The following is a 20,041-nucleotide window of genomic DNA, read 5'->3' as shown; positions in this document are numbered from 1 at the left end:
ATTACACCCAGTGTGTACCAGCACTGTAGCAATATTGCCTTTATTTGTCATTATTACGACCCGCCTTTACTGTGAGTAAGCGGAATATCAATTTGACAAATAGGGCCTCTGACTAAATGTTAAGGAGCCCCCCGTCATGTGAGACACAACCCTACTGCTCTGAGTGGGCAGATATGGGCTTGTGTTTTACTACTTATGGATATTCAATGGGAGAGCACAGAGCCGGTCCTGCTGTAATAAGGCATTTACCAATGCAGAGTAGCACTGTGCGCTGTGAGAACATATGTTAATGCACTTGGCTGTGGCCAGAGACACAGCAAGAGGTTTGGGGGAAACAAGCGCATGGGACTGGCCTCCTGCAGCACACATTTGCCTTTCCACGAGAGATACTAACATGACTGGTGCTCAGCTGCGGATGAGGAGGGGGAACACATTATGCTGGCAGTGAAGAGAGAAGTTTGTTTTGGTGATGGTGATGGACCCCAATTGGGCGAGGCAGGCTAGGGGAAGAGAAGGCAGCTCTGTACTCGTTGGCTTTTGAATCGCATCAGTGGCACACTTTTAACTGACTGCCGCTGCCAGAAAAACTGACATCAACATATTTGAGGAAGATATGCACAGAGCAAATGGGAATATGACTGTGAGCCTTGTCTGCGTGCTTTATTAATGTTTTACCAAGACTGTGCCACTGGTGTCGCGAGAAGGATTTGCCTTGTGTTCTTTTCTGAAGAGTTGACAGTTACAGTACATAGTGAAAGGAAGTTGTCAGTTGAAGAAAAATATTTAATAGTATGTATGCTTTAAATAGAGTACACCATAGTGGGAGGAAGAGGGAAACGGATGTACTGGATCCAGTATTTAACTCTACTGCTTCGCTGTGTGTTTAGACGTGCTTAACTTTGAACATTTTGTAGACGTAGTTTTTCCTGAATTATAGACGGTAGTTTATCGCCCTGCTTGGCCTTCACATTCATATGGATTACTTGAGAAAATATTCATGGACTCAACTGGAATGAAATTGGTACCACGACTCCCACCAGAGACCAGTGCAAAAGGTGCTGTCCTACATATTCCTAAATATTGAGTATGTTGACTGTTAATATTTCATCAAAGCAGTTATTATGTACTGGGTGGGTACACTGAATGTTATATAAAATTGAGCGGCAACTTCTGTTTTTTTCCTCTTGTATAGTTGCCTTCCATAAACAAATGCTGTTATTGGTCTATTATACCATTTGTTTATTTTACCATTACACTGCAAAGCAAGATATTGCCTTGCACCATTTCTATATTTCTTAAGTTACTCAACTAAAATTATGTTATTATTTTTTTCAAATTGATTAAAACATGTTGAAAGCCATTTTCACTGAACAGTTTAAGCTCTCACAATTTACTCTGAATGATGCATATAATAAAAGTGTGATAAACGGTGATAATCAGTCTAAATGGGCTATTATGGTGTGCACTTACTTTAAACTTGTATGAGCTGCTTTTTGTGTGAGAAACATTGCAGTCATTAATTCATTGTAACAATGGCTAGTATGATCATTGTTTGTAAAGTGGAATAACATAGTAAAGGCTATATTATGATTAATTCATCTAATTAGGCATTTCAAATGTTTTCTTCATTGTGAGATACAGTAGCACCTTTGGAAGTTGTTTATTTACTCTGTAGATAACAGCAATGGTTACTGGTATGTTGGCTTACAGCAAACAGTAAATGGTTATACAGTACACACATTCATCTATTTGACACATTTGATCCCTTAAGATATGTATTCACATATGTGCTGTCAAATTATGACATATAATTAGAATAGCAACTAGTGCAGTCTTTTTCAAGTCTGACCTGTCAACACTTCAGCAGAGAAACGGTTTGTATTCTTAGAAACATTAATGAAGTGGTATCACTACTGGTTCTGGGGGCTTCATTAAAATGTATTACAAGGCCACAGTAGTTTGGATTGTTAATGTTTCACAAGCCTCATTGTGAAATCCTTATGTGTGTGGTGATACTGTATGTGAAGGCTGACAGTGAATACATATTCAGATGAAATTAGTCGAACAGCGACACTGTTGATAGCCATTTGGCTATCAATTGTGTTTTCAAATTCAAGTCAGATGAAACTCCCAGTTTTTCAGAAGATCATTTCCATAAATGTTCTAAGAATCATTTATCAGTATCATCATTGCGCTTCATGTTTGTCAGGGAATGGCAATGACTCAGGCTCTTTGCTTCAAAAATTAGCCTTTCATATAGTTTGTCATTGCCTTTGTCACTCTCAATGAAGAAAACTGTCAAATGTTTCACTGGGAGGGCGATCAAACGGATGGACAATCTACATTGCTAGCAAATCTTAAGGGACTGAAGTTTCGACACATCAATTGGCTTTCCATTTTCTTTCCCACCATGTTTCACACACACACACACACACACACACACACACACACACACACACACACACACACACACACACACACACACACACACACACACACACACACACACACACACACACACACACACACACACACACACACACACCTCCCCATTGACGCAAATAATTTCTTCCATAGTGAGTCAAGCCATTGTGAGTCACTATGCAGTGCAACCGGACTTTCAAACAGGGTTGAGAGGTTCATTCACACTACAGCTCAACCTCAAGGCTCCATGTACAGTATGTGTCACCAAAAACTACAGTATGTCTTGTTTCAAGCCAGATAAATTCTGCACCAACTCTGCACTATCCTTTCTCTTTTTTACAGACTCTGATGCAAGGTGTCCTAATTAGGGAATGCAGTTTCAGTAGTGCTGAGTTGGTGGGGAAATGTGCATAATATGACACATGGAGGCAGACCATTGGACTTTGAAATGGACATTTAACATTGTGTAGAAGCTCCATTAGATGCACAAGATTATTAATCTCAATCTCTGAAGAGTGGAGAGAGAAAATGTGATTGTATTACAAATCCTTTCTTTGGCTCCCTGTAGACGATCGACATTTAATTTGAGCTGGATTGATCATGCCTTTGTCGGTAAGGTTAATGGTGCGATGTGGTGGGGAATGTTATTTTGACACAGTTGGGCCCACACTTACTATGTATTCCACAACATTTTAAAAAGATTGCATCAGTGCGTGTTTGTTTTTTTACACCAAGTGGTAGTATTAATGGTGTGTACATCCGGTTTAAAAAAAACAAAAACAAAAACAAAAGTATGAGTAGTCTAATCTACAGAAATCCGTGCTTGTCCCGCTGGCAGTCAACAGTGTTAAACAAGGTTATGGGTATAACCAAGTGTTTTGTCAGCAAGTAGTTATGGTAAAAGGGTGGTTTATATTTGAGTGTGCAAGGATCTAGTGAAGTGTTACTGAAGCACTCACTTTGTTCATGTCCATCCTTTCAGTTTATCTTCAAACATCAGCTGTTAAGTTGTTAGTTAGACACAGAGCCCAAAGGAAAAAAGCTACTATGCTAAATAAAATATGCCAAGGTTACCATATGTATTTGGCAGAACATATGTAACCCTAATGTCTGCAAGTAATTGTTGTATCCATGATATGTTTGCTTCTATACATTCAACCAACATTGCTGCTGAACAGGTGCAACCCTTCCTATTGACAATGTACCATTTTTCTCAAAGGGATTTTTGTAGCAAGATAATGTATCATTGTCTCAAGATGGTTCCAGGAGAATTTCCGCCAATGGTCTGCACAGTCCCCAGATCACAGCCTAATGAAACACTTTTGGGATAAGGTGAAGTGGGATGTTCACAGCATTCGGTCCACTGCAGAAAAAGCAAGAAAGTATGTCAAGCCAGTATAGATCAAAATCCCTATGGAACATTGCTGGCACTTTGTTGAATCAATGCCTCAAAAAAAGAAAAAAAAAACTGTTGAAGGTTGAGGAGTGCCCTAAACAGTTACCAAATTGCACCTAATAAAATGATCAATTAGTGTATTTGCAATGCTAGTTGAGGACCACATACTGTACTGAGACCATGACACCTTGAATGTGCAAATAAGTAAAGATCAATGTACCTCTTGGAGGCTAGTGTGACACTTATTCAAAACAGCTCCCTTTTTTCCCTGGTGTAGTCTGGAGCAAAAGGGGGTGGGAAGGCAGTGAATGATGTGGGTAAAGAAAGCCTGACACTTCCTCAGCTGTAGTCAACCTCAAAGAGCATTTTGTCATGTATCTTCACTTGGTAAAGTACCTGCAACTCTCTATTCACATCACTACCGAATCAGGGTCTGTTTCGCACTATTTGAAGCTGTTTGATGTCAGTTGAAATGTGCAACTCTGAATAGAAAAGTAAGAAGTAAAATATGTATCCCCTCTAAAACTGGTATACCAATGTTGTGTTGTTTTCTTGTTTATTTATTTTTGTCCTTTCTACATGGATGATTTTAGGCTCGGCGATAATGATCAAGTTAGATGTCAATGTATTATGAAGGATGCCCTTCAAGCTGCGTCTGATTTCAAGGGACAGCTTGACAAAAACTCACTTTGAATTTGGTTGAAAGCATGTCTAATTGAATTTTGATACGTAATTAAATCAAGCAATAAATCAGCCCAGATCCCACTGCAACCGACGATTCAACACTCCTGAGCATCACAAGCTAATTATGATGAAGTTATTATCTCAGCCAAAGGGAGTACTCTGAATGGCTCCATCATGTCGAATATTTTCAACTATAGAATGCACTCAACCTTGAGGAAAGGGCATCTCTCGTATTAAGGATCCAGAAGATCCTATAAATGTCACTCGCTCGGCCGGTAATGTATGCACATTGATACATTGTTCCACTTTACAGCAGGTGGTTACTTAAAGCAGTCATATAGTGAAATGTTTTGGACTCGATCGTCGGCATAAACACATTGATGCACCAAGACATAAATACTATGATGTGATGTAAATCAGCAATTACAGCTCCAGGTAATTTCTCTCAATAATCCCTGGATGTGTAGGAATTGGCTATATTGATTCAACATGGATTTAGAGCATCATCCTCATCATCTGCTTCCCAGTCTCATATGGTTAATCAATTACAATCCCCTGCGACTTAAGTGCGCTTTAGATGCCATGCACTGCGCATATAATCTTGTGACATAAGGTATTAAATTAGGCCTAATTATAACTTCCCAGCTATGTGTCACATCACACTCTTTTAATACCTTCCCTAAGAAGACAAATTGGTGTGTCAGTTAAGATATGTGATGCATTTGGATTCAGTGTAGACCACATTTTTTTTTAAAGTTACGTCTGGTGAAATGACCCTTGTAAATATGCACACATAAATTAATCAAATGTGTTGTAATGATCAGCCTGCCTGAAGCCGAGAAAACCTTTTTCCACATACTTACAGAAGTGCAAAGGCAGATTTTCTCCTAACTCCCGTGACAACCATACCAGATCTAGCTGGTATGGTTTTCGTAAATGAATCCTCTGCAACAATTACGAGAGTAGCCTCCTTCTGCATAATTTGATGAGCAAAGAGAACATTGATGAACTTTTTTAATTATTACGCCGCCTGGGATTACGACACAAGCGCCGCAGAGAGGGGAGGGGCCCCACCACCGCTACATCTGCTGTGGAACCTTTTCTTCTCTCCTCTTTCTTTCCTTTCCTCATCCTACCTCCCCTTTTTTAATTCACCCAATTTGTCGGCCCAAATGAAACAGCGAAAGGTTAGAGTGTGGAGTAATTAACAGCAGCTAGTCTAATGAAATCAGGAGGGGCCGGTACACTGGGAGGATCAATACCTCGCTAAGAGTGAAGCGAGAGTCCTGGGGAAACACACGCGTACCGACCACTTAATAAAAATAAGCTGATGAAAAAGGCAACATGTTGTCCACTTGTAAATCAAAATCGGTTCGAACACACCACGACATTATTGCTGTCTAGTAATTGTGTTAAGGGAAAGTTGCTCCTTGTGCACACTCAAAGACGTGTGCAGGATTTACACCTACTTCTGTGGTATGCTGAGAGGGTATCCCTTTATTGAATGCCAATAAGTACATCAATACACTTTGGACAACTGAGCACCAACACAGAGGGAAATGGGGATTCCATTTATCTAAGGCTACACTTAAGTATATTGAAGACTTTATTAGCCCCTTTTGATGAGGAGGTGTTTTGTTTGCAACAGTTTTATCACTCTGTCTAAGACATGCTGTGTTCAGCCAGAAATGGGATGTAAACTTGAACCCTGCCCCGCTGTGTCTTGGCTGAGACATCCCGGTCTCTTGTGCCCGCACACATGAGCAGATGGCATACACGTCCGAGGTTCTCCACAGTGAATATTTCTATTATGAGTGCATATGTGCTTTTGACAAGTCCACCTGACAAAAGCTGTCATTTTTGTCCTATTGATAAATTCAGCCACCTCCATTTCAGCTGTGGGGATAACCACTTGGTGGCATGCCACATGCTTTTCTCCCACTCGCTCAGCTTAAGTCGAAGACTGTGGCACTGCCCTGACATTTTCTCGAATACCGAGGGGTACCTGACAAGTCCTGCTTGACCATTATTTTCACAGACTTCATGCAGGGCGACTAGCAGAATTGAACAGTAGCACACCGTAGTGGGCCTCTGAGTCACAGTCAAAACAAATGTGAAATACGCAAAAGGACCAGCTTTGGCAGCTCAAGAGAGACTGTGGCTAGGTAGCATGCTTCCTGTGTCGTTGGCCGACTCAGTGCTTCTCCCCACCTTCAAAGGTATTTACACTATGAAATGAACTGTAATGTGGGAGGCTATAGAGCTGGGAGCAGCAGATCTCATTAGTGTTAAACTATTAGGAGCATGGGGACCACAGGGACCAGGGGTTTTAAGGCTTTCAATGTAGCTTGAAGTTATCACATCATACACTCTTTAAATATATTTTCACAAACTGCGGCGAGTCGTGTTCAGGCGCTATTTTTTTTTTTTAAGCTTTGATCTTATTACTAATGGACAGAACTCAACACAGTTTGATACTGCGATATTATCTTATTGCCGAACGATTGCAGAGGTCAGCCAGTTCAGTTAGAAAATGGTTAAAAGCAGGGTTTTTTAATATGATTAGCTGACGGAGCTCTCCAAGAATCCTCTCTTACAGTAAATAGGTTTGCCATGTTTGCTGTTCCCTAATCCTCACCTTAGTCGGATACTTGTCCACAGGTGATCTTCTGGCAACATTACTAGTCATAGAAAGTAAGAAGTCATTTCTAAATTAGCAGAACATACGTAATGTAATACGTTGTATTATACATAAGACTCAGTCAGTTTATATCTGTATCGACTGTGCTTGTATTAGCAACCCAATAGTTCTGTAAAATAAGTTGACAATTTAAATATGAGGCGACTGGGATTCTTTTTTAATGCAGACTGGCATGTAGAGTATAAACAAAGGACTCTGTGGCCCGGTGTTCTAAGTTCAAACTTAAATAAATCTTCAGTATCTCATATTCATTTTTATACTCTAAATGTAAATGTATATGTACATAGGGAGATTAAATAACCAGCCTATGTTATGCTGATGATTTTTTAATATCCCTGATATTCACAGTGGGCTCATAGTTTTTCTCTCGCACTCTGCAGCCTTGGTTTCCACCGTACATGTAATATGAGCTATATACTCCAATCACCTATGCACATCTGGAACGCACTTAGTATGTGTATGCCTTACTGTCCTTCAACCAGTGTGCCAGCCTGCCCATAACCCATAACACTCATTGGAGAGAAAGGGTTGCTGCTGCACTTCAACCTGTCAGCAGTTCATACTGGAACTCAGTGACGGGGAACTCAAAGACTATGCCGTAGTCAGAATCCAGTGTATTACACATTGCAATAATATTGTATTCAATTATTTTGCATTCAATGCGTCAAAGCATGCCATTCAACGCTGTGACCTGTTATGTGTTCCTTTTAATCCTACCTACCTTCGTTATTTATTCATTGCGCAGCCACCGTGTCTTCAAATTGGGATACATTTGGATACAGAAGCAGAGCACAATAAGGTCTGGTGTTTTTAATCAATTATTTATCCAATATTTTAATGATCAGAGTGCCTGTGGTGATCAAAGGCTCAGTTTGAGCTCCACTGCCGTTGCTCGCTAAGACATCCCTTTGTACTTTGATGTGGTTCACCAACAAATGCACTTATCTTAAGCATAACTCCCTCTCCCAGGCTTGCATCTGGGTGCTTTGAACCCACTAGTTTGAGAGGTGTACATACAGAGAAAAGGTCACCGACCAATCCATATTGAAGAAGGGGGAAAAATGGAGAAAACTCACACATTCATGGTCTCCAGCAATCACATGTACAACTGCTATTTTGAATGTCATCTAAATATGAGATAGGTCACCTTTTCAGATCATTCATGTACATTATCATAGATTTAATTGGTTGGCAAGGTCTCTAACTTGAAGGATCTGTCACGAGATGTTGAATAAAACATTACTTGTAGAAGAAACAACTGCCAGCCTCAAGTAAACTCCTGCTTTAAATGGACAGTGAGAGGCAGCAAATGAGTAATTCCTCGTACAGACCTGACATATGTTGGTCAAATATGCAAATATAGAGAGAAAGGAAGAAAATCATCCATTGTTGAAATAGTAATCTAAAAAAATTAAGGTGCATTTGCAGAAAACTTTTATATTCCTAATCCTCACCAATTAATTTAAAGTGGTTCTAACCTAATGTCAGTCTGGTGTTGCTGTTGTGTGGTATGAATTACACTTACTAGCTAAACAAGGTTATACGATCTATTTAAACATGGTCTATTTATGCATTACATTCTCATTTTAGATTGTGTTCATGTGCAATTTGTGATCAGCTTATTTGTTCATTTATTGTTCAATGATAATGAAAAATTAGACAGCATCAAGTGTATATACCAATCCATTGTGCATACAATTAGTGTCAATTTTCCCAACATCATTTGCTTAATGAGTACATTTTTAACTTGGATACTGAGAAAATAATTCAAAGCCAAACATTATTTAAACTTGTTCATCTGAAGTTTGTTCGACATTAGCTTTTATTTTAGTTTGGTTCTCCGCCATGAAATTATTTTTTCGGTTTAACTAATAGGCTCCGCAAACTATGGAGCCTAGAGGCCCCCTAAAAGTTCAGCACAACCTCCAAGGCCCACCCCCCCATCACATTTTGACGTAAACATACATAATAAACACTGACAAGTTGATGGCTCATTGCACAAAATAACAATTATTTGAAAGCAGCAAAGGTCCAGATGAAACTATAGACACCGCAATGAATATTTAGAGGGGGGAGGGAGAGAAAGAGAGAGACATTCACACACACACACACACACACACACACACACACACACACACACACACCGCTAGATACAGCAGCAGACAGAGAGAGCGAAAGAGAGATAACAAGTATGTTGCAGGTAAAGATGAAAAGTTACTTTCTGTTTACATATACATTTTACTCAAATACCATAACTAACTGTTAAAAAAATACATTATGTCAAAATCCACGTATCGAGTTCAGCCACAATGACATAAGGACAGCTCCATTTAAATTGCATGACAATGTAAACTGTGTCCATTGGGAACTTGGTGAAACTGCCCACTAGTGTGATGCAACATGTTTATCAACAGGGCCTAATGAGATGGGATGTGCTGCTGCATTGATGCTGTCAAAGCTTTGATGTTTTGCTGGATAGTTGTCAGTTTCAGGTGGACATCTGATTCAACAGCCATAAGCAACGCTTCACAGAAATGTTATGGCAAACTGCATCAGAAACATTGTCGCCCATATAACCAAAACGGAGTCAAAAAATGTACTGTAAAAATTTGTTTCAAAGCGCTATCAAAGGATAGATTGACAAGGTTGTCCTGCTCCTTGGAGGTGACCTCTGCAATTACTGTACATGCAGAGGACGGTTGGCAAAGGGAATCTCTATCCAGCTGTACCATTGGCAGAGGCCAGGGAAGTAGTCCCGCATCTTGACTCACAGCAACTGCTGCAGAGTCGGGAAGTGACTTCTCTTGAGTCAAAAACGCCAACACATTTTTGGTGAACTCATAGTTTGCTTGGGTCGTTCTTTTCTTCCAGGGATCAATTTTCTTCCAAGTCGCCTCTATCTTGTTGTGTGTGTAAGATTGTAACTGCTGTCCCCTGTGGCGAGAGTCCATTCAAGTGGCTTAAAATGTCTTCTAAGTAGACCAATTTACAATGCCAGTCGGCGAATAAATGTCTAAAATGGTCACGTAACTTGAAATAGTCGAGAGCACTCTGTCGCGCAAGAGCCACCGGACTAAGGTGGGCATTAAGAGCTTCCAATCTCCTCAGACAACAGGGCGAACAAAAAAAAAGGCTTGTAATGGACGATTATTTACGTAGCCGTCCACCATTCCAACCACTTGGTCTAAGTCTTTACATTTGTGGGCAAATCTTAGCAGCCAATGCCTCTCTATGAATGCAGCAGTGTATGTTAATGAGCGGTGGGGCAACATCTCTGACCCGCTTCACAACTGCACTGTGTCGTCCACTCATACAGTGAGTCCAATGCATTTTGTACAGCTGATGCCACTGGAAACTTTGAATGTGTTTGAAATGTCCATAAAATGGCTTCTGTAGTTAATTTTTAATTGAGGTGTGTCTGCAAAAAATAAAATCTTCTTGGTCATACCTGACGAAGGCGAGCACATTGGCATGCTTGCGTTGTCCATGGACGGAGTTGCATGAAAGAATGGCTAGCCCTCACTCTGAGTAAGCGCCTTAAAGACATCGTCAGCCATATCATCAATTTGTCACTTCACTGTGCTGTTTTGTCGACAGAATTAATCTACGTTTCTGAACTGCCTTGTTTACCAGCATAAGACTGACCATCTGCTTCACCTATGGTGTGTGACTTTCCAGATCATATCAGCTTTGATACCTCATACGATGCAGCCATTGCCTTTTCATTTTTAACACGTTCAGACTTTCAATAGCTACATTGCGACAAGGTGTTCTTTTTGGTATTATTTAGTTTGCTGTTTTTCGTTGAGTTGTTGTAAAATGTTGTGGTAAGGTTGATGCATGTTACAAAAATATTATTTTAAATCGTGAATAGCCTATTACTTGTGCAATTCTAGACAATTGACTGAAATGGTGGTTGTTAACATTAGCTACGTTTGTTGCTTGCTTATTAGGGAAGAAGTGGTGTATACAATAGATGTTGACAATCTCACCATAACAGCTAGTTAATGTAAAATGATGTCTTGTTTGATATATCTTAATTTAGATTTAATTCCCCCAGATAAAAAAAAAACAATCATATATTAGGATGAATTTGCTTCAAGGAGGAATTTGTTTTAATACCCACCTGCAATACCTCTGAGAGGTTCACACTCTGGGACACACCGGCTTAGGGTGCTATGCTCTATTGCTCAGTCAGTAGCAGAATCCCTTGGTGAACAATTATGGCGGCATAATCTGTTGACATGAACTTGTTTCCTGTTCATTGTTTTAACGTTCCACCCCGGCAGTCCTCTGTTCCTTTTTCTTCCTCCCTAACTGCCTCCTCACTGCCATATTCCTACTGTTTTCTTTACAAATCAACTCATGTACTCAGATTATTATACACAGTACAAAGAAAACAAAATTGGTGATTAAAAATTAAATACTCTTATCTCTCTGTGAGTTATCTCGGTCCCCAGAGAGAGGATGCTATTTTGCAGGCTCGCGGGTGTCTTTTGTTCCTAATTTAGAAGCTTGTCGCTGTTTATTGTTCATGTTTGATGCTTCATTTGATATTCTGTTCACTTTCCTCTGTGACGTGCAGAGAAACATCTTTATCACAGTGTCAGTTGTGGAACTTGTGTTGTCAGAAAGTCAGGTTTGCCCTATTCTTTACATTTCTGTGTGAGAGGGTGAGTCCTCCGCAGCCTGGTTTGTCGCCATGCCAACTGAACACAGAAATGCGCTGTATAAAGTTAAATATGAGTCTGAGGAAGAAATCAATATGTATCCTAAATCTCAATTCCAAAAAAATAAATAATAACACTTTAAACCCCCAAATCAATGTGGTTGTTGAATGTGAACTCTGGATGACTTTGAAAATACTGGAAAGTTTCCAGTGCAAAATATTTTTTCTATAGAAAATAAAAATGTCTGTAGAGTTACAGTGAGACAAGGATGTTAAATGACTGTTCTTGTGTTTTTGCAGGATGCCTGTCAACTTAGCAAGATAAGCTCTGTGAATGTAAGTTCTCCACACTCTTCTCTGTTATTTCCTGCATGTGCATCTCCCTATATGAATCATCACAGCATGACACTGGGCATGTGTTAGGGTCTATTGTATTTGTTTCATTATATTTTTTATTATTTTAACATCCACTAGCTGAAAGATCCTGATAATAATTTGAATGCCTATTAATCATATATATATATATATATATTTTATCTTTCAATACCTTTTCTTTGATGTAATATTTTTTCTGCAGCATTTTGACTCAAATTAGTGGTGAAGATGTCTCAAATGATGTTCCTTCTGACTGTCTATCTGGCATTTTGTTTGAGTATAACGCATATGTGTTCTCAAACATTATAGTTTTACATTGTGACAACAACAGGTAGTGAGCCTATTCAAAACCTTCAACATTTCCTTAGGCAGAGGTAGCTTTAGTTTTCAACTTAATTACAATTGTATAATGGCAGCTGACCATGATACCCTTCTTACAGTTTCAGTGTTACTCTGTTTATATTGCTGTGCATGTCTGCTCACAGGCACATAGTTCAATAGTCTATGGTCAATGAGAACAGGACTGTCATAGTTCTTGCTGAACTTTGCACAGTAATATGAATCTCAACTTTCAGTTTGAGAGAATGTTGCCTCTTTGAAATACCGCCCACCATGCTGTTCACACCACTGGAGTCCAATAATTGTACAGTATAATATAGTAGTGAAATATATTTTATTATTTGTTGTGGATGTGCAATACAACTGGTATATATTGATTGCTTATTTATATCTCAGTCTTTTTATGGGAAACTTTTGACAGTCTACATGTTATAAATGTTTTACTCTCAAGACTGTGTTTGCTGTTCGCTTTGCTGGGACTGGGGGATATTACTCATGCGGTCATAGTACATGTTGCACCGAAAAAATTGTCATAGCAGATGACTCCATAACAGACCAAAATTGATGCAAATTAATTTGATTTGTCATAACAATCACCCATTAATCCCTCAACCCACGGCTACAATCACCTCCTTCTTGCATGTTCCTGCTAACTCATCATTACACACACAGTGACATATCACCTCATGCATATTGGCCGCGCTGGGACAACATTTGCAAAAAACGACAGAAAGCGTTTATTTTTTTATTCTGTTTTTTAAATTGTTATTTTTAATTTTTTTTCATCCACATAAGACATGTGCAACATGACAAATCACCATCTCTATGAACAGATTTATGCAGGTCTTGGTGTGCCCGCGAGCTGATTCTTATCTGAACTGGCAGAGCCAATCTCCCCTGATTCACTCCTAAGTGGTCCTTGTTCATCACTCAAAGTGTGCTGGTTGTCAGCCAAGTCCTTCTCTGTGCAACACTGACTTATTTGCGATTTCCAAAGAGGGGTAGTCGGGGAAAAGGTGTATATATATATATATATATCAATATATAATACAACTCAAAGAGCTGTGTGGCCTACCAAATAACAAGGTGGCAGCCACTTGGCCTCCCTTCCTCTCTATCTAAATATAACGGACTTCTAATCCGATAACCCGCGGATCCAGCCCCATCTGACTATGGTCTGGGTGGTTACCAGAGGGAGGGTTTAAGGATTGGCTGGCGTGTTATATGGTAGAGCTTGGCAAGTGTTGCTCCTGTTCGTTTTATCTCTGTGTACATACTTCTCAAGGCAGTGTTTTATCTGGCTGAACGGGCTCTGTTTGGTCTTGATATCTCTTACCGCAGCTTGTCTTTGCTTTATGGATTTCTGGCAGCTTCTTTAAATAAGTGATAATGCTGAGCAAAACACTCACCTTGACTCCTCTGTGAGTGTTTGTGTTTGTTTTCCCATGTTTGTCTTTCAACATGAATGTTTTATTCTCATCAGTTACCACTGAGAACAGTTTTTATTTATGTTTGTATTTAAGAACCATTAATGGTATTTTATTGTAGTTAATATTCCATCACCAAATAACTTAATATTGAGTAAATAGTGAAATCAAACTAGGCTTTTCTCAATATCTGCGCTAACTTGAGTGGGTTTGAATGAACGGCAGGCTTGAAAACAAAGACACTCCCCTATGCAAAATTATGATGTCCTAATTGTCACGGACAGCTGTTTGTTCTAATAGATTCTGGATGCCATTGTTGGAGCAAGTTTCCAATAATTAGACTCATGTGGAGAGAAAGCATGCTTTTTGTAGGGCTGCCAACATCCCATAAGTGGGCTTTTTCTTCTGCTGGAGCCTGGACTTTGCAATTGCGTGCATCCTCCAGTAATTTGAGACACAGCTGCCAACGCTGTTTTGAGAAGTAGATATTTAGAAATCTTGAAAGTGTGGGCAAAACGGCGTGGCGAACAGAACTATATAATTGTGCCATGAAGGTATTTGTCTCCTCTCTGTCTTAGAAAATTAAAACAAAAAAAAAAAAGCACACTTGTGGTGTGGGAAAAACATTCTATACAGAACTTTTGAAATATACCTCATTATTTGGCAAGACAAAACATGTCTCAATGCATCCCAATGGAGTAGATATAGGATTATTGTAATGAGTTGGCCATTATATTTTTTTTTTCTTTTTTGTGGTTCAGGATGGAATGAGTGTGGTGCCTATGAACTATTTCCTTTCTTAATTTCTTTGTAGAGAGACAGCATATACACAAAGCTTTTGTTTGGGCGTTTTTGTAGCTCACACCAGAGCTAAAGGTTGTGGGTGCTTATCTGTGTGTTTCTTTGGACTGCAAGCCCTTTTTTCCCCACTATTTTTTATCTGTGTTCTTCCTACTTGCATACACTCACACAAACACTCAGACGCAGTGATTTGTGGCCTCGGGATCTAGATGAATCGAGCAAATAGAATATTTAGATATAGCCATTTCAACATTGTGGCATTGCAAACCACTCACTTGTGCTTTCAGGGTGCTAATTGTGTGAATTTAGGTTAGTCAACCCTCCCTGATAGCTTTTAAATTAAGCTTTTTGTGCACTCGCTTTTTGGCAGTTTGTCCATTATTAGTGCCAGACTTTATTTCACTCTCTTTGTCTCTGCTGTTTTGCCCAAGCCTTATCAAAGAACAATAAGTCCTTTATCGATGCACTATAGTGTCTGAGGGGGAAAAAATGTTGTTTTTAATTCAGGCCTTCCATATTGCCTTTATTGCTGTAGCCACAAAGAAAATCAAGATAGTAATTTGTGCTCTGGTGGTATTTGCTCTGGAGAGAGAGAATAAAAAAATATCTTATCAGTTTGAATAATGGGACGAATAAAATTCACTGCAATAACCGAAGCCGAGGGCGTAATTATATTTTATGTTTCATGCCCCTATACAGTGTGCAGTATGATGTTACTCAGAAAATCATGTAAAGACGTGAATTCTAGCTGCAGTATAATATCAGTAAGACAATGCTCAGTTTTACAGATAATACCTCAAAGCCAAGACCCATCTCCTCAATCCTCATTTCTCTCTTTGTCAAACTTCGAAAAAAAAGTACAGAATTAAATCAGTGGCATCTACCGATTACCCATTGTGCCTCACAGTATAAAGGATTGTGGCTGTGTCGCTTGTTTTCTGGAGGAATTGCTGGCATGCAGACATCACTTCATAGAGGACGTGTTTTCTTCCATAGCTCCAGAGAAAGGTCACCACATGAACTTCTGTAAACCTCCGGAGGAAAAATCAAAGAGGCCTGTACCTTTCAGAAGAAAATGCCCACACTCCCTGTGATCCCCAACACTTTACAAATCAAAGTCTGCAGCCTCCGAACACAGTTCCACGTATTTTGTGTCTGAACCGGGCAAAAGTGAAAACTAGGACATAGTTCAACCTGGTAATACACATCCCATAAAGCCGGGAAGTCTCAATTATAAAAAAAAAAAAAAAAAGATTATATCTGAAAACTAATTTGCTAGACTCAACAAACCAGAAAATCATTTTTGGGTTATGAGGCCACTGTTTCAATTAGCCCCGCTGGTGACAGGATGCAATTTTGGCATATTTTCCTAATAAAAGCAGGTAAAAATGACAGATGCAGTGGCTGAGCACAAAATAACAGCATTCGATACAATTAGTAAGAGATTTGACTCTGTCTCTTGGTACTCATTCGCTTAAAAGCAGGCGCTGTTGTCACCATTTAGGATGATTTTAATAATCTGTGTTTGTCAGTGTTCGTGTGCCAATAGAAGCAGACAAAATACCTATGGAGATAAATATTTCTTCAATACCAAGGTGCATGCAACCTTTTAAGGATGTCATTTTATATATACTTTCTGCTGACCAATAAATAAGTTATTGTTTTGATAAGAAAACACAAAGACAAAAACACACAAAGAGTATGATTACATAAGTTATTAGAGCGACAGAGTTTTTTTTTAAGCCTTGGTCTATACACTCACATAAGAAAAAGAAAAACAAACTTAACTTGTTTTCACTTAGCTGTTGTGATATATCTGCAGGTAGTTGTGCTTTTATGTGCCCGGTGTTTGAGATATACATCTCTGAGATGTACAGTATGTCCTCGCCTGCACTACAATGGAGGTGAAATAAATGTTGATTGTGGTGCTCACAAAGCATTGCAATTTTGCAATTTAAACGTAAATAATGATCATAACAATGCGTCTCCCCTGAAATAATGGCCTTGTTCCTGAGTCTAGACAGACCTCACTGTGAGCAGTTTTCATTGGAACTATACTCTTCTATGGCAGAAATATTCTCAGTGAAAACTGCTGTCGGTTTTATTATGGAATAATCATTTATAGGTATTCTTTTTTTTTTTTTTAAGTTTTTGGGGGACATTTGAAAAACAGGACAGAGTGAAAAATCTCTAACACAACATTATTCTTGGTTGTTGCTGTGTGCCCCAGACTCAACGCCGCGTGACGTTCCATCTTCCGGACGGTTCCCAGGAGAGCTGCAGTGACAGCGGGCTGGGAGATCCAGAGCCAAGCAGCACGGCCAGCACCACCACCCAGCCTCTCCCCCTTAGCTTCCCCCAGGAGGAATACTATGAGCAAACATCACCCAACAGCCGCACCGAGGGGGATGGCAACTCCGATCCAGAATCTAGTGAGTACTGGATTATGACTGGATTTGTTCAAGTTTGTCTCTTTCTTTCTTTCTTTCTTTCTTTCTTTCTTTCTTTCTTTCTTTCTTTCTTTCTTTCTTTCTTTCTTTCTTTCTTTCTTTCTTTCTTTCTTTCTTTCTTTCTTTCTTTCTTTCTTTCTTTCTTTCTTTCTTTAATGCTCACTTCCCTAACCCTGGAACACTAACTCTAAAAATAGTCACACCAAATCTATCGACGGGTGTTTTTCAGCCGATATATAATAACCAATAAAAAAAATACTCCTCTACAAAATATATTAAAGAACACCAATACATGTTAAATTGAGGTACTTTTATTTTATTTGCCCCTATACACAACTCCTAAATTGAAAAAAAAGGCATCATGAGCGGACCCTATAAAAATGCTGTCAGATTGGTCAAAAATTAGTGAATCGTTTACAAAAAACTCCCCAAAAAATAAATGATGGAGCTGGGAACCAACACTGACAACAGCAACACAATTAAAATCATGAAAACCCAAATGGTCAGGTGAAATTCACCCTGGGTTAGTGATCCAGGGTTAATGTCATTTTTATATCTGTTTTTTCGATGGTAAAATAATTTACTGAGATTAAAGCTGTGTTTATTACAGTGTCACCACAACCTTGCAACACTTTACAAGAGAATAATAAAATGTGTTGCAACACGCTAGTTACACATACACTTTGGTTTGCATATGCTGTTTTGTTGAGGTCACTCTTTAGACAAGTAGGGCAACTGTTTTGTTGCAAAAGAAGTCAACCAAGGCCTCTTTCACACTTGTATCCTTTCCCAGTAGTGTTCAGGCATATTACCAGGCGGGAAGGGGTCATGCGTGAATGAAACCCAGATACGATTTTTCGGCAAATCTGAACTAGCAAATTTCCCACCGAAATGTGCACATTGTTAGGCAGGTTTGCACTGCTGGGAGGAAAGTACACTCTTTTCCATGTATCATTTATCAGTGTTTAGTGTTCCGATTCAAAACCAAAGACCACCTCAGTCATATGAGATATCCAAACAAATTGGATTTGGTCGTGCAAGGGAAAACATAATATTAAGGATGTAACCTGCACAAAAGGTGCATTTATTATTCACAATGAATGTTGGATGCTTCTGTAAATGTTGGCCAGAGGCTGTACTACAGGAGGAGGACATTTACCTATGAAGTTGGAACTGTTGCTGAATTTATTCAAATGATTCAGAAGACAGCTGTCGCCGCATGGCTTACTGCCCAATGATGTTCTCTCTATAAAAAGCTCCATTGAACGCAAGGATGCCCAACTCGTCCTCATACATATACAACAGATTTTTCTTCAAATCATTGCTCAAATAACTGTAGTTGAGGGGAAAATGGAAGAGTGCTTAAGATACACCACAGAGGACCCGGGTTTTTTTTCCACCAGTGGTAGATCCAATCGTGCACCAGCAGAATTCCAATGATGCTCCTGAAAAGAAATTTCCCTCCACCTTAACATGAACAAAGCTATTCTGAGTCCCCTATCAATGTGTCCTTGTCACAGAACTCCCACGCCCCCTTATTTCAAGCTGGATATTCTAGTGCGGGTGAATCAGATGTTATTTTCTGGAGATAACCCTGCATCATATCTAGCGGACTGTATTGGGTTCTCAGAATGGTGCCGACCATAACTCCTCTAGTGGCCCGTGTGTATCATCGACAGAAATACACAAGACATTGCAACTCACAAGTTGCCTGTCAAAATAAAACAGGTATGCTTTTGTTTTCTATCCTGAATTGAAAATTTGAAAGGACAGATTGCTTTGCATACCTCTGCAGTATAGCCATTGTGTCATAGAGCGACAACAGTCCTTGGTGCATGTGCCTTCCCCCAGCAGCACAGCTGACAGGTTTCAAGGCTAGGGTGACACTGTGAGTGGGATTGTGAATGCATTTCTTAGACATTAGACAAGATGGGTGACATCCCAGGCTATGGCTACCGGTTCATTTACATACAAAAGTCCGCCCCAATCCGTGATTTTTATTTTATTTTTGATAACAAGGTATTGCAAGCAAGAAAACCCTTACACTATAGCCTTTTTTTACACCACCAGCTAACCTCCATATCTACACACACACACACACACACACACACACACACACACACACACACACACACACACTCATACATCTAATGATCAAACCTCTTCTTCCCCAGCTGTTCTCGTTAATGTATTCAAGCGGTGACAGCGGTGATTCATATATGTGATTCATTCATATACACAGGCAATTGCTCATCATCTCATTAATATTCAGTGACATAAACATCTCATACTTCATAAACTTGCTCAAATACTACACTTATTACCCACTTTTCCTCTGGGGTGATATTTGTTGAAGTGCATTAGTTTTTAGATAGAAGAGCATGCCAACATAATAAATGCATGTGTACTTTTACAAATTGCTGCATTGGAATTCACAGCAGAGTGAGGAGTGTTCAAGGGGATAACGGGGGTGTAAAAGTGGGGCCTAATATTAGTGGTCAGATATTGGGAAGGTAACTTTAGTTATTAGACAAAGCCCCTTGTAACAATCTGTATTAACCTTACCACAGTAATTATTAATATAAAAAAAGAAACACACACTGAATCTGATAATAGATGAAGGTTATGCAAACATCATATCTGCAATGATTGTATTAATCTAATGAACATATATATTCCTCTTATGGAATATATGTAGAACTGTGCAGCTTTCAAATATGTGTTTGATATGTGCTTCTGCAGTCTTCTAAGAAACACGGAAAGCTTATATTCAAT

The 20,041-nt window shown here is 39.3% G+C and overlaps 1 protein-coding gene across 2 annotated transcripts in view; it reads left to right on the top strand.

Annotated features, from left to right (window-relative positions):
- pcdh11 (protocadherin 11) overlaps positions 1–20,041 on the top strand; it is a gene marked incomplete at both ends in the record, with an annotated part of 125,745 nt that overhangs the window by 60,714 nt on the left and 44,990 nt on the right. Inside the window, 2 exons of one of the 2 annotated variants that reach the window (XM_080035983.1) lie at positions 12,175–12,210; positions 17,047–17,248. In XM_080035983.1, coding sequence (XP_079892109.1) covers positions 12,175–12,210; positions 17,047–17,248 — 238 coding nt within the window. The remainder of the gene's footprint in view (positions 1–12,174; positions 12,211–17,046; positions 17,249–20,041) is intronic. The other variant, XM_080035984.1, reaches the window with a different exon arrangement.

Source organism: Ammodytes marinus (assembly GCF_949987685.1).
Source record: "Ammodytes marinus genome assembly, chromosome: 10".
Lineage (NCBI taxonomy): Eukaryota > Metazoa > Chordata > Actinopteri > Uranoscopiformes > Ammodytidae > Ammodytes > Ammodytes marinus.
This window is presented reverse-complemented; position numbering and strand designations above follow the sequence as displayed.